At 34.4% G+C, this 16,368-nt stretch overlaps 2 protein-coding genes across 2 annotated transcripts; both read right to left on the minus strand.

The window, feature by feature from the left end:
* Positions 1-464: 464 nt before the first annotated feature.
* On the minus strand, positions 465-8,646 carry LOC141655058 (uncharacterized). The gene is made up of 11 exons (XM_074462157.1): positions 8,473-8,646; positions 7,337-7,428; positions 6,997-7,065; positions 5,344-5,479; positions 2,823-3,139; positions 2,137-2,420; positions 2,031-2,095; positions 1,462-1,975; positions 1,286-1,369; positions 1,003-1,198; positions 465-909 (listed from the first exon to the last, which is right to left on the minus strand). The coding sequence occupies exons 1-11, from the start codon at positions 8,644-8,646 to the stop codon at positions 465-467; spliced, it is 2,376 nt and encodes a 791-aa protein (XP_074318258.1).
* Positions 8,647-9,366: 720 nt separating this feature from the next.
* Positions 9,367-10,239, minus strand: LOC141655059 (F-box/kelch-repeat protein At1g57790-like). The gene has a single exon (XM_074462158.1). The coding sequence runs from the start codon at positions 10,237-10,239 to the stop codon at positions 9,367-9,369; it is 873 nt and encodes a 290-aa protein (XP_074318259.1).
* Positions 10,240-16,368: the final 6,129 nt, after the last annotated feature.

The raw sequence follows: 16,368 nt of genomic DNA on the forward strand, positions 1-16,368 counted from the left end.
AGGAGTGAGGAAGAGGCGCAGCAGGCACTGCGTCCCTTGGAAGAGGCGCAGCAGTTGCTGCGTCCTTCTCAGTGGTTTCCTCCTGCGGAAGAAAGATTTCCGCGTTTCTATTATGGAATAGCGGATTAATCTCGTTTCCTAAATATTTTGTGTGAATATTACGGGAGATATTTTACCAAAGATCAAAAGATTGGAAAATATGGAATAGAAATATCCGGAATATTTCAGAACATTCTGACTCGGTTATTAGAAAATGAAGACGGTTTTTTTACCCGGACTCCAAATGTACTCTAATTACTCCCAAAACGACCGTATCGGCATGTAGATGACAATTAAGAGGTAGACACAAGTGTTTGAGCGATCACTTGACGATGAACTTACGAACTGTCACAAATCGTTCCGTATACCAAACATGCGGCCCAATCATCACCGGGTGGTTTGCGGAAGGTGCAGAAATGAAGTATCTACAATATTATGTCTGTATGAGAATTCAAAATAGGAGAAGAAATGAAGTTTGGCTCATCATCATCAATAGAATGAGCAGGAAAAGTGTAAGGATCTGTACTAGAATCTTCATTTTGATTATGAAAAGGAAATTTATGTTCCAGAAAAATGACATCTCTACTTACAAATATTTTCTTGTTATCAAGGTCAAAAAGCTTGTATGCCTTTTGCCCAAAAGGATACCCAATGAACATACACCTCCTCCCTTTGGAGGCAAATTTGTCCTTAGTCAAGGAATTAATGGGAGCATAGCATAGACATCCAAAAGTTCTAAGCTCCTCATAAGTAGGCATTTTGCTAAAAAGAACCTCATAAGGAGTCTTCCAACCCAACACTGGAAAAGGAAGTTTATTGATAATGTAGGTAGCAGTCAAAACACTTTCTCCCCAAAATCTTTTAGGCAACCTAGCATGCAATATCATAGCCCTAGCAGCTTCAATCAAATGCCTATGTTTCCTTTCAACTCTACCATTTTGCTGAGGTACCCCTGGCACCTACTTTTTATGCAATATACCCCTTTTAGCCAGGAGTCCTAAGCAAGTATCATGGATGATCTCAGTGCCATTATCACTTCCTATTAATTTTACAGAGGAATTATAAAAATTCTCTACCCGAGCTAGGAAATTATCCAAAATAGATGCTACTTGAGTCTTAAACTTCAGTAAAAAAGTCCAAGTTACTCTAGAATAATCATCTACAACAGTAAAAAAAATAATGTGCACCAGTGACAGAAGAAATCTTATAAGGACCCCAAAGGTCAACATAATAACAGCAAACTTACAGGCTGCTCTATGAATACTCCTATCAAAAGGTAATCTATGAATCTTAGCTTCTAAGCAAGTCTCACAATCATAGTGCTTCATGTCTTTACAAGGAACAACATCAATGTGTTGCATTTTAGACAATGAAGTGTGCCCTAGTCTGGCATGTAAAAGAGCTACATCTTTATTTTATTACAGTTATCAAAACTAGAACAGGAACAACTAGCAGCAGTCCCTACTTTATTAGGAGCAATTGAGTGCCTTGGAACTCTATGCTTGAGCTTGTATAAGCCTCTTTCTTGTAGACCAACACCAACTGGAATGATAGAAGCAGGGTCCTGGATCACACATTTATCCACAAAGAACCGAATTAGCAATTGAGTAGTAGACAACAATTTTCCTACTGAAAGCAAATTATGCTTGAATGCAGGAACATATAAGACATTATGCAATCTAATACCAGACTCTAGTGTAATATGACCTCCATATGTGACTAACTGAGATGAACCATCTGGTAAGCCTATTAGAATTGTCTTTCTAAGTAATTGCAAACAATCAAAATAGTGCTTATGACCAGTCATGTGGTCAGTTGCACCTGAGTCAATAATCCAAGCATCTTTACAAGTATCACAAGCCTTTTGATTAGCAAGAGTGATACCTGTAAAATTCACTGAAGCATCCGAGAAATCAACAGGTGAATCATTCTTGGCCTATTGTATTTGCATCATGTAATTATAAAGAGCAGTCAGCATGGCAGGATCAAACTGTACTGGTGTGACCTGCTGAGAAGCATGCTGCTGTAGAAAACCAGACTGAGAACCCTGGTGATGCTGTGCAGCAGCCACAAAAATTTGCTGATTTTGATTTTAACTGTGCGGTGGAGCATACTGAGCACCATACTGTGAAGTAGAAGGAGCAGCAGGATACTGGAAAGCTTGAGTAGGCTGGTTAAACATAGGTCCACCAGCAGCATTACCAGAAAACCTAGCTAAAAACTTAGCCTTCAACTCAGGAAACTTAATAAAGCAAGACTCAGGAAGATGACCTTTCTTGTTACAGTGATAACACCATATATCATCAACCTTAGGCTTATTTTCTTCCTTCTTATCATCTCTTTTCCATACATTCCAAGGACCTTTACCTTGGCCAGCAGCTCTAGAAGCATTTAATGCACTGACATCTTGTGAAGGACTGACTATGTGAGAAATAAATTTTTAACTCTCTATTTGTTGTATGATTGAATAAACCTTGTTAAGAGGTGGTAAAGGATCCATAGCAAGAATATTTGACCTAGGATGTTCATATGCATCACTTAATCCCATGAGAAAGTTAAGAACCTTCTCTCTCACGGACAAATCAAGCATTTTCTTATACAAATTACACGAACATTGTGCCATAGCACCACAGTCACATTCAGATGTTGCTTCTAACTCATCAATGTCATCCTAGTGACGTTTCAATTTAGTAAAATATTCAACAACTGAATCATTTCCTTGTGAAATATTCCTCAATTGTTTCTTTAATTGGAAAAGCAAAGGTGCATTTGATTGTCCATACCTCTCGCAAAGATCAGTCCACAAACTCTTAGCAGACTTACAAGTGATGAAATTCTCCTTAAGATCTTGATCAATGGAGTTCAATAACCAGTAGCGGACCATGTAATCACACCTAATCCACTGAGAATACTTTGGAGAGGTCAATGCAGGCATAGCCACAGCGCCAGTCAAGAAACCTTGTTTATTTTCGGTTCCTAACGCCATAACAACACACCTGCTCCAAGACAAGAAATTTGTACCAGAAAACTTCGTATTGCCTAACTCCATTGCAGGTGAATCAGAATTTGATAAGAACATAGGATCATCATGAGGATTGCTCTACGAAGCATCAGAAGTTGCAGAATCATTCGTCATATTTGATTGAAAGAGTAAAATATCGCGAATTTGATGAACAAAAGAAGGAAAAATGAAATGAAATTGATTCGATTAAAAACGAATAAGAAAAACACTCGAAAAAAATGTGAAATCAGAGTAATTTGCGGAAGTAAATGAAAAGTAAGCAGAGGCAGGCTATTCCTACTCTGATACCATGTGAAAATGGACAGAGTAAGCTAATAGACCGCCATTAATGAAGCTAGCAGTCGCCATTGATGAAGATTATGAAGCTTTGAGTATGAAAATATCTAGATAAATTTAGTGAGAGAATTATGAGAGAGAAAGGTAAATTAAAATTGTGATTGATTGTATAACAAATTCTGTTACAATTTACACTTATATACAAAACTAAGTTGTAACAAACCCAGTCAAAGTTAGTTACACTCAGTCAACTATGCCAGCTGTACAATGGCTATCTAAAACCTACTACTATCAACAATCAGGTGCACTGAGGAGCTTCGTCTTCTTCCTTAGTATAGAACCTTGTTCCATAGTGTGCTTGTGTTCTTTTTAGATGGGGCCTGGTATTTTCTTGCAGACCTACGATGAGTCGCAATTGTAGACTTGTAGGTGGGGATAATTACATCATGAGAGAATCAAACACATCGATGTAAGGCTGGGTAGCACCAAAACGGACACATGATACGGCATCCCATGAAATTTAGCACACGGGACACGCTTGTTAAATTTAATAAAATATATATTTTATGGTTATAAATACGGTATGATTTTAGTTTTGTAATGTATTTGATATTAAATTTATATATTTGAGGGTCAAATTTGACATTGACTATAACTAATTCTCATCTCTCACCCGAACTCATCTTCTAATCAATCTCTTTTGACATTTTATTCCTCGTCTAAACTATAACATGTTTAGGCATGTGTCCGACGAGTGTCGGGTGTCCGAGTGTCCTGACACGGCATCGGACACGGGACAACTAGTTAGGAGGAGTGGTCGTGCTATCTAGATGCAAGGCATCATTTCGATGTAGTGATAAGTAAATTATCGTGAAAAAGGTTTTGGACAACTGATTAAATGGTCGTGCTACCTCGCAGATTAAAACTTTTTTTGGATTTGCCAAAGGTGACACGCGTGCACGCCCTTCGAGCTGTTGGAATGGAGGTCTTAACAGAACCACAAAGTGGTTTGCTTTTATCATGAAAATATGTTGTGAATCTTTTCATATTCGGCCTAATAATGTGTACCTTAGAGTACACGTTAGAAAAATCGTTATTCAAAAACATTAGTCAATAAACAACTAGCAATCATAAACAACTAGTGTAACACCCGTGAAAAATCACGAGATTGTCTTAAATTTTTATATATTAAATTTATTTGCTAAATCTGTGAGACAGATGTACTAAAGATTTACTTATATTTATTTCATCGCATCAACAAAGCTATTTGGTTATGGGCAACATAGCATATGAGCATAGATGTAAAAACACTTTGTGCATAACATTTGCAAGCTATCTTCAATATCAATGAAATAGTCTAGTGTCATAAGTAGAATGTTCTTTCGGAAATGCCGAGGCATTCACACAAATAATTGACAATTAGGAAGAGCCGAAGTGGAGTATGTTACCAATTTGTTGAAGGTGGGAAGTAGAATATTCATTCAATATATTATGTCATGTCACTATATTTATATACTTGAATTTTGATTTTTCTGTAAATATATAGTCTATACAATGCTCTATGGCTGTGGAACATTGGCCTTGTTTTTGCTACAATCTACAAAGAATGTGTCAGTCTTCAAGCGCCATGCCTCTACGGAAAAGAACAAATAAAGTTCTTAGATTTCCACAAAGATCAAAAATCTGCACATAGATTGAGTACTTCAGCTGATTTCAGTCCTTATGAATTTCATAAATGAACAGGAAACGTTCATATCAATATCTAATATGAGCCCATCACGTTAACTAAAGGACAACTATATACCCATTAACCCACTAAAAACTGTGATGATTCTGCTATGAACATTCTTCATTTGCTTCCTTTGACATAGCAATGTATGCGTAGATTGCGTACAATCAACCCATTAACTCATTTGTTAATGATAATGCGAAATTTGTCCATTGTATGTATACTACAGTCTGAAGTGAGTTTCTGTTTAAGAGAATAAAAGGGAGAAATCACTCACAAGTATTTCCACCCTGACATCCTTGACGACCAATTGAAACTTTTTGCCACTTTGAGATTGCTTAGGCTGATTTCTAAAGACCGAACCTCGTTTTCGTCCCTTTGAGAACCACCACCCAAGCTCTTTTTCAACTTCACTGTAAAAAGAAGTCCAAACATTAGCACATAAACTAATATGTAATCTCAGGCATCGAGATAAAAATTACAAAAAGCTTCAGTCAAACCTGCCATTCATCTGAGTTTTCATAGTGCATAGTTGATTATCCTATTGAGGAGGACATACACTGGTTTTGAAGCGTCCCTCCATGGATTGACATCCAACACTGCAAAGGTTAAGTAAACATGAAAATATGAATTTTCTGTGCCGTCACATAAAAACTAATTACAACATGAGTAAGATTTTTCTCACATGAATATTGATTTTCTCAAAGAACTACATAGACAAATCAAGCATCATAAAGGCTGATGAGCTTTTCTCATGGGAACACAGACTTTTAACTCAGTTATTATGGAGTACTAAATTTTTTACTCACATTATCATCTTTCAATTTACAGGAGAATTATAGAAGTCAATATAGAGTGACTTCCTAATATCATTAACAAACCATTTCCTTTCTGAATTTCAACTAAAAGAGAGTGAGCTAAAAAGTTCTCAAAAAATATTAATTTAATACAGAGTAACAAATCACTCCAACACTCGATAAAACTGAAATTGTAATAGTGAAACACTTTCCGTATTCTATATTTTAATAACTGAAGTAAAATGTTCAAACTATTAGAATTGGCATGTGAGCGACATTAAGCTAACAACAAAATTAACAGTCTTTTAAAATAAACAAAGAAAACACAATTGTGCAAAAATCTCAGTATAACTTAAGAGTCTTAGACTAATGCAGTCCCATACTAATCATAGGCGAGGACCGTTCAAATCTTAGTCAGATCAGAAACTTGAAAGCTTAGCCCCAGCAATTTCAGATTCAAATTTAGACTCATCAAACTAAATCACGTATATAAATATATATTTTTATACGATTTTACTCTATAGAAATTCGATATCATTATAGGGTCATAATTACACGTCTATATACACCTATAATGCACCACCACACAGCTTTGACACATGGTAATCAAAATTATTTCGTGACATTGAATAACCAAAATCATAATGAGAATGTAGAGAAGGGTGTCATGGAATTACCAAACAGATAGGGACTGCTTGCTTGAGCGGCTTTCAAGTTCCAACCAAGGGTGGACGTATATAGTTGGACTTGAAGCCTTCATTGATTGTGGAGTAAGTTAATAAAATACGATGTGCGAAATTGAAATTAAAAACGATAACCATAAGTGAGGTGCAACTTTGCGTGTAACTATCCGGACCATCCCAAATCACAAATCTACCATTGCCTGAAATTCAATAGTATAACTGTGTTAAACCTCTGTGGAAAAAAATCATTATATTAAGTAGGATTTTTGAAGTGGTATATACTCAGCGCACAGGTCGTCAGTTTTGAAGTGAATGTCTAACTAAAGTCAGTGAGCTCTCCATTTCACATAGTGCTAGCAATACATTAGACTTGAACTATACATTGTAAGTACCTTTGTCTTTGCAATAAGTACACCAAGGTTTCGATGGGTGCCAGAGCATTCAATTCACATCAAAATGCCAAATTTTAGAGATGCCCAATCCGGTTCAGGAGCACTGCATTCTGCACACTGGTCATACCTGAGATAAGTAATACTTTGTGTTAAACCTCTGTGAAAAAATAAATCAAAATACATAATAGGTGATATGTACCAAAAAAAATATGCTAATCAAGAATATGCTGAATAAGTTGAAACTATACATTAAAAAATAGATTGGCATATGGCCGTAAAAGGGAGAAAAAGAGGGTTGTAAGACCCGTGAAAAGCCTAGACGACCTCATGAACACGCCACTACCTTTTATCTCCTTCACCGATAATAATATCCAGTAAAATCATTTCATAATGCCAACAATATAACATGAAAGATGTTATATTGGTTCTCAAATTTCGGTTTTGTTTCTGCACTCATCTCTTCTAATGCTTTCTTTCGAGCTTCCTTCGCCTGCAAAGATAGGAAACCTCACTATACTTCAGAAAAAATAAATTATCATGTCAGGAAAGCATACTAATATAAATTAGTTGTATGACACAGAAACTCAAGTAGGGCAATTTATATCTTACACACATGAAGACACCTTAATTAGTTGATGGATAGTAATTTAATGGTGTAGCAAATGCCAAGGGAAAGAAGATGAAAAGGTGGATGGAAGATGCAGGAATAAAACAGTGCACGATAGTTTGTTTAATAGCAAAGGGGTTGGCATAAAGCTATCTTTACTGCTAATTTGGAAGAGAATGATTGCTCCGATGTATACAATCAGCTAGTCTTGCTAAAGACGGATAGTGTCCGCCTATAATGAGAATGTGTGGTATACAATTTGGAAGATACTAACAGGAAGACACCTAATTTCTGGATTCAAAAGTTCGTAAAAGGAGAGCACTTTCTTAAGCAAAATTTATAGCACAATATCATTGAACTGATAGCACACAAAATAATGTAGTCGCGATATCATTGAACTGATAATTCTGAAGAAATACTTTCTTAAGCAAAATTTATAGCACACAAAATAATGTAGTCGCAGTTTATATGACAGTCGAAGTATGAAGTATCACCAATCACCTTTTGGCATTTACCAAACAATCAAATAACAACAAACTTTAAAAAATCTTGAAAAATACTGAAATGAACTTTGCAGTAGACCGATGCGAAGAAATTAATTAATTAATTATGTATTGAAGATAATCAAACAATAATTAGCAAACAAATTGGAGGGAGTAAAAAAAATTAGGAAACAATAATTACTAAACAAATTCAATCTGTAATAGTTAAATCCTCAAACTGTAAAGGAAATTACACAGTATAGATTTACCTAACTGAAGAAAACCGCCTTAAAGAGTCGAGTCGCAGATTCGCTGCCGCAGAGAGTCGATTCACAGATTCATTGAGTGACAAAGCCAATTAGTCGCTTCTCAAGATCTAACAACAATCAACACAAACAAATACCACCGCTCCTCCCGTCCCTCCACTACACGCCGCTGGTCGAACCTGCTGGGTATCCGCCACACATTCCCATGCCACCAACGGACCACCCCCTCCGCCACCACCTTCAACCTCAGACGCTCCTCTAGCCGCCCAAATCCTCGCCACCTTGTACTGCCAACAACCACCCTTCTCCCTCGCAACTAAGAATTTATTGATGATTCTGACCAAAAACTCCATTACAAATATGAATAGCATCATCACAATCTCAAACTCAATGTTTCTTTCTTTTTTAAAAAAAAAAAATTATTTTAATTTTTTCATTTTTTTTGGTAATTCAAAGTTATTAGTTGCTTTTATTTGTGTTGTTATTTGAATCGATCGGTGTTATGAATGATGCTATGATAGGTTTTCTGGGTTCTTCTTTAATGTTGTTCTTGGAAATGATTTATTCATTTCTTTGCAAGTTTCTGTATTTCCGCAGGTTGGGTATAATAATTGTTTGAATTACTCTTGGTGGTATTCATGGAATCATGGATTGTTTTTGGGAAAGAATTGATTAGTTGAGATAATGATGGTGAGATAGTGGGTGGAAGACGAAAGTTTGGGAGTTTTTTTTTTTTTTTTTTTTTTTTTTTTTTTTTTTGGAATTGTAAAGCATGCTTTTCTGGAAAATTGTTCATTGTCATTCTCTAAGTATTGAGAATGACAAAGGGTACGTTAAATCAGATTTAATTGGATTTTTTTTGTTTGTGCTGATGTGGACATATTGCAAAACCGTGATTGGCTCAAACAAAACTGATTTTGTGAGGTTGAATGTGAGGGCTGCATTACCTTAATTCTCAAAGGAGATTGCGCCACATTAGCGGTTTTACAAGATTTTTTTATATATATAATGATGTTCTAAATAAAGCTCATCTCGGAATGATCACAATTAAAAAGGACGGAAATTGTAAACAATCACAAACTGATATAAACCCAACAACAAAACGATTGCGCCTTTGTGCCATAGAAATCGTCAAGAGAATTAGCACTAGTCGAAGTGTGATACTTGCCTGTATCGCGTGAATGGAAGACAATCTTATTCTCCTTTCGCCGTGGTAAATATATTCTGTTTCTCATCTCGCTTTTGTCTGTCTTAATTGAAAAAGACGATGCTGGACTAACGAACAAGGTGTGCTCTCCCAAGGTATCTAATTTTATCCAACATTTATCTGAAATGTTGAATTTGAACACATTAACCCAACTTCCGTGTCCACCAATAAAAACTGAAACAAGTTCCCCATCAACCTCGACTAAATAGGACGAATTGAGCGATGATGTTTCCTCATAAAATGGATGTTTGTAAACTTTCCAACTAATTTCTCCTTCTGCAAATTTTAATTCCCCGAGGCAACCATCCCTCGCGAGAGAATAGAACGCGTTGTTATGATACTTGGGCCCGATTTTTAAAGTAGGAACAAATTGGATATCCGTGTCAGAGTTTTCCGCATCATAATACTCCCACTCTCCGACTGCAGCATCAAACCAGCCAATTGTTGCCATGTTTTTGTACCCAAACATTCCAACTGTCAAACAATCGGAAGATGTAGGACAAGTTGATAATCCAAATCTCGTAAACGTGACTTCACAGGGAGGGTACTTCCCCGTTTCCTTCGTGAAAGGATTCAAGTACTCCAGGTACTCGCCCGAGCTTAACAGCAGCCAACCATCCTTGAAATGGTCAAAATTTGAGATAATCTCAGCGGAGTCATTCAATGCCGAAATAGTGCTTGAAACGTTCTCAAACGGATCCAACAGTTCATATGTTTTGCTGAAATCCTTAAAGATCATTAATAGAGGGTACTGACCATTAGCTCGACATTGCGGCAGAGGGTTTGTCTAGTGAAGACTCTTACAAGTAACACGAAGATTCAGGTAATCGGACAAAAGCATACGCTTTGCAATTGATTGTATTATGTCGAGAGAAAGTTCAGAAAGCAGTTTTCCCGATGACAACTCCTGGGTATCTTCCACCTGTTCTTGAAACTCAAACTCTTGATTTATTTTTTGAATGTTCTCTGTTTCTTTATCGATTAGTTTATTCCCGTCGCATCCTGGTAAGAATCTGCCAAGCTCAATGTAAACAAAAACGCCATGTATAATTATTTGATAATGAACAACCGATCACAGCAAAAGCCGTAAGGTAAGTAAATAAATACGGGGTACTAAATACTTCCTCGATTTATTTAGATTCAGTACATAAACAACACGAGGCAGTACGTGAACAAAAAGGCTACACATATGTATGGAAAAATCATACATATGAATAAAATGCAAAACATAAATAAAATCCTAGTATGGTCTTCCTAAAATAGAAAATCTAATTAACTATTACATATTCGGAAACCAACTCCATTGGTCCCTTGAACTTCGGTTTTGGCACGCATCTCGAGGTAACACCGTCTTTAATGTATCGCCTTCTTGAGTGACACCGTCTTCAAGGATCTCCGGAATAAATAAATTACATAACAAATTACATAATTTCCTATTATAAATTTGTAATTAAAATAAAATAAATCTATTAAATTACAAAACGGTGATACGAGATCACAATAAATTACAACCGAATCGATATTCCCATACATTTCGGGTAATACCAATTAAAAACTAAGGCCATACTAAGTAAAAATTACATAATTCAAAAATTACATAAAATAAAATTATGACAATCATAAATAAAATGTAGCATTATAATATGTATGAACATGCCCAATTTTATGCTAAATCGCCTTTAAGGAGCCAATATCGTATATTAAACGGTTTTTACGGATTTGCGTGATTCAACCTTTTAAACTCCAAATAAATCACAAAAATTTCAAATAAATTCAAAATTCAAAATTTTAAACTCAAGAACATTCTGGAAAAATACCATGACACTCATAATGTTCAAAAACATAGGTTAAAAATTTCGAAAATTATCAAGGAAAAACTATGTTGCGATTTACCGGATTTATCAAATATTATCATAAAAATATGAGAAAAATTATATTTATCAAATTTTCAATTTTAGATCTGAAATAGGTAATAAAAAGCAACATGTGAAGTTTTTCCTTAGTCATGAAGTATGTTTTAGCAATTATTTACTAATTAAAGTCACTATTTATGCTATTTTTCAACAAAAATTCATAAATCATGCATATAGACTTCATTATAGCCTATTATTTTACACACATATTGTAAAATTTCATGTGACAACATACTAAATTTCTATGACCAGATTCGAAATTTATCTCATATTAACCTATTTTTCATTTAAATTCGATTTTTATCATGAAAAATCCATATTTCGAGCATAAGAACTCCAAAACTTTTCAAAATTTACAGGTCATCTAAAAATAATATATGTGAATACATATCCAAAAACCACTGGAAAATTCGAAGTTTAGCTAATTTTAGTCCGAATATGACATTTTTATCATAAAATCACATATTTAATGCCATTATTATATAAAATGAACAAAAAAAATCCATAAATTAACCAAAATATCCTAAGTACATTTTAGGATCAGAAACTTTAACATGCATAATTGATTTCGTGATATATCATAATAAGCACAAATTTATAAGTTTTATATGTTAATCGTATAACTCGGAAAAACTATAACCGATTTGCATGCAAACAACCTAAGGCTCTGATACCACTTGTTAGAAATCTATATCTCATAACTTAACATATTCATATATGTGATGAATTAATTTAGTCATAAAATTAAACATTGATCTTATGCATGCAAACAATAAATAACTAAAGAGAAGAAATCGTTTTCCTCACATTAAAAATTCGGATTATTGGGCACAAGTGAGTTCTCCTACTCACTTGTTCTTGAGCACTCCAAAATGGATGAACAAAAGGATTCAAGTATAGAATCCCTCCCAAGGAATAATACCCAAGGTAACCACTTAATAAAATTAATATTATTGATACTAGAACAATATTAACTTAAATAAAATTGACCCAAAAATATTTATTTTGGTCTCTTAATTTCGGTTAAGAGAAGGAGAAGGAAGAAGAATTTTTATCTCTCTAAAAACTCTAATTTTTGATATATGAATGAATGAATAATGCACTAACTAATAAAGTAGTGTATTAGGTAAATTATAGAGAAAAACCCATGGTTTTCTCTATGGAAAAATCGGGTAGGGGGAGGGGAGGTGATGGCCAATGCATGAGTAAGGTGTTCTTCACAAGAGGCACTAGGTATGCATGGCTAGGTTTAGGAACAATGATTATGTTTTTCACTTAATTAATCAACATAATATTTATCCTAATACACCCCACTAATTCGGTCCATATAAGATAAAATGGACTCCATTTTATCTTTGTCAATTTGTCAATTTGTCACATGTCATATGTCATGTAAAATTGTTATGTATTTTTAACATATTAAAAATCAACGCATTAATAAAAATACGTCATGTACAAAATCGACTTAGTAATTCATAATTACTTGTACCAAAATAATTTACCAATTATAAATCACAACATCTTGTATTTATAATAAATAATTCATTCAAATGCAATTGTTTCCTTAAACAATAATTTCATCTAATTAATAAAACAATTCGATCACTTAGACCGTATCTTATTTAATCAAATTATAATGAGATACGTAAATATTACTTCCAAAATCGTCCGTCAATTTTAAGTAATTTAATTAACCCGTATCGTCATACGATCAATTAAATAATCAATTAAGAGTGTTACCCTTTAGGTATGACCTAAGGGGATCAACTGATCACCACCGTCGCACGACAGTAATATCAAACTCTAGTCAGCCAATCATTACCGATATGTGTGGACCAGTTGACAATAAAAAAAAAATTACTTCCCAATTGTATTCTTAAAATGAGACTTAAACATGTGATCATCATGATCGACAGTTATGATCGCATTATTGTCGGAGGACACATATTCCAACATATAAATCTTGGTAACGTGCTAAACCAATCCGCTACTGGTGGCCGCTCATGAATGTCTTCATGAATTTCCTCCATTGATGGTTTCTAAAACAACTAGACTTTGTAAAATCACATAAACTTGTCTCCTCAGAGTTGTATATATAGGTACGTTAGATTTGGTAAGAATTCCCTAAATCGAAACTGTCTTGTATTAGGGAAATCGACGATTGTATTTATTATTCATGTAAATAAATTAAAATATTAGTATTATGGACTTATGGTGATCACGTAGGATCGCTTCCTTTGTATTGATTCTACGTATAGTCAAAGTATGTTTAAAGTGCGAACCACCACTTCTAATGGGGGTTCTGTGTTTGTTACTACTCTATAATTTTTGATGCACAAATATTTGGGTGGTTGTCACTAAGACACGAAGACGATAAAATTGTCACTAAGAGTTGATTGTATCCGCTAAATAGGGAAACAGACCTAGGAGGGTCGATTGTCTCCGCTAAATTGATAATATTGAAACTTTTAGTTCAAATTTTCAGCAGTATTTTCTATTTACTCTTTTATATTAGTAATATTGAAACTTTTAGTTCAAATTTTCAGCAGTATTATCTATTGAATCTTTTATATTAGTAGTAGATGTAAGAATATTGGGTCCAATACTATGTATGTGGACACACTATTATACAAATTGTATTTGTTTGCTATTTTTTTAAGTTTAGCCCAATATAGTGATCTATCCGGATAATATAATACGGACATATTAATCACGTCTTATAAAGTATGGGTCGGATATCTTAATTGTGTAGATACTCATTAGGTTACTAATGCATAATGGGCGCATTAGATTAAGGAGACTATATATAAGTCACCTGGGTTATGGTCCCTGGTAGCACACAATAACCTAATCTCTCGCATTCCATAAGTAGAGAGATCATGTCGGTATGTGTGTCTACTAGAAAACCGTATCCTGAAGACCGTCCCTTCAGGCGGTTCATTTTAACCTTTCGTCATGTAATCAGGTACGCTTCCGCTCTATAGTTTATACCGAGTAATTTAGTATGAAGTTTATGGTCTCTATTCGGATTAATTCTAACAACTAATATCGGAGCCGCCTTCCTATTAAATTATTTGGGAATAAAATCATAAGGTATTCGTGTTTATTGATTATATGGTGTGTTGATTGATTAATCTACATGCATACCTGTATAATTGAAATTGGTGGATATTTCTGGTTTGATTGTGTGCGCTGTGGTATATGCCCATATTAAATAATCATATTACACTTATGTTTGGTTCAAAATCATTAATATTAGGTTGTTCATGCGAACCGAATTGATCGATTAAGTTTGTGGGCTACGATATTGCACATGTTTTTGTGAATTGAGGAATTTGTTTTTGTGAATTCTGGAATACGTTATTGACATGAATATGGAGTCTTAAGGGTTATTATGATTGCACGATGACGGTGGTTAATAAGGTAACAATACGGTGTCAGTGTTTGACTTGAAATTTTTGTGGGTAAAATTGTAAAGATTTTTGGGGTTCCCAATTCAATTAGTTGGTCGTGCAACCATATCATGCAAAGCACCGTTACAGAAATCATCATATTGATAAATGCTAACCTCTTGAATGATGTTAATTATTGAAGAGAAGCTCTTGGCCGGAACCGTGGGAAACCAGTTGTTAATTTGGAAATTTTTTAGTGATGACCGTAATTTGGTTATTATGTACGACTCTATATGTATTCAATTAAGATGTTTTGCGTAAAAAATAGTGAGTTTGCAGGCATTGCAGCCACCATGTTACTCCTTGTTTAGTTAGGAAAATTTGGGTTCAATGTTTAATTATGGATATAGAACTTTTGGTTTCTTTGGTTTATGAATATGGTATAATTATGTGTCCATAATTTTATAAAGGGATATTTAGGACTTGGACAAGTGAAAATAAGGATATATATTTGTATGGTCTATCAATTTTACAGACTTATATGACTAAGGAACTATTTTGATATAGTTTTGTATATTATCACTAAAGGTTTAAGTACTTGTATTTTCAGATTTAATAATTGGCCAATCGGATTTATAATAACGGGTCTACTATTTTAGGTTGTTTGATCGACACAATAAGTTGCCAAAGTAACCTCTATTGTGTAAGTTGAATGATTTAGAATATTATGACTACAGTGTGTGATTGAGTTTCATGCAGATAATGGTCGGCCCAAAGGAAGGCTATTATTTGGCCGAAATTTAGTCATACTTGTGGTGGTAAGTATGTAACAATTGTAAAGTTTCAATGTGAATATTAAGTCGGCCCAAAGGAAGGCTTAATGTTTGACATGAATTTATTGTTAACACTTGATCACTACACCAAGATGACCACTTACAAGTTAACTTTATATCCAAAGACTAAACTTAATGTTGTGCTAGGTGTCTTGTGTTGATGGGGATGCCAATATTTGAATCTAAAAATCAAGTTAAGGGAATGTCATTATGTTTATGACACTAATAAGGATTATGCCCATACAGTTTGTTAGGGTGAATAAATTCAAATTTTCAGTTTAGTGTGTGTAATTCATGCGAATAATGGTCAGCCCAAAGGAAGGCCATTATTTGGCAGAATTATATAATAAATATGTGACGATTATTCGGATTTTCATGTGATTATTAAGTCGGCCCAAAGGAAGGCTTAGTGTTCGACGTGAGTTTATCGTCAATATTTGATTACAATTACTAAAGAGTAATGTCTTTAACTAGTTAATATTTACATCTAATAACTAAATATTAATTTCGGAAAGACACTTTAATTGTTTGAATTTATTCAAAATATAAAGATGTTGTTGTAATACCCAGGATATTTAAGGACTCTGCTGACCGACCCTGTTGACCAAGAAAGACCTTAGGGAAGAATAGGTGAGAGACTATGATTGGAATAGGTACTATATAGGAGTGGTTATCGACCTAGCAGAGGCTACTCGGTCGAGTATTATCTATACTCGACCGAGTAGAGCCT

This window comes from Silene latifolia, chromosome 5, assembly GCF_048544455.1.
Source record: "Silene latifolia isolate original U9 population chromosome 5, ASM4854445v1, whole genome shotgun sequence".
Taxonomy (NCBI): domain Eukaryota; kingdom Viridiplantae; phylum Streptophyta; class Magnoliopsida; order Caryophyllales; family Caryophyllaceae; genus Silene; species Silene latifolia.

Coding starts and splice junctions, on each gene's coding strand:
- LOC141655058 (XM_074462157.1), bottom strand. CDS start 8,646: ATGGAGTTTTTGGTCAGAATCATCAATAAATTCTTAGTTGCGAGGGAG. Junction 5,480..6,996: donor CTAAAATTTGGCATTTTGAT/GTGAATTGAATG, acceptor TTCTTTTTACAG/TGAAGTTGAAAAAGAGCTTG. Junction 910..1,002: donor AGGGGTATATTGCATAAAAA/GTAGGTGCCAGG, acceptor ATTGCATGCTAG/GTTGCCTAAAAGATTTTGGG.
- LOC141655059 (XM_074462158.1), bottom strand. CDS start 10,239: ATGATCTTTAAGGATTTCAGCAAAACATATGAACTGTTGGATCCGTTT.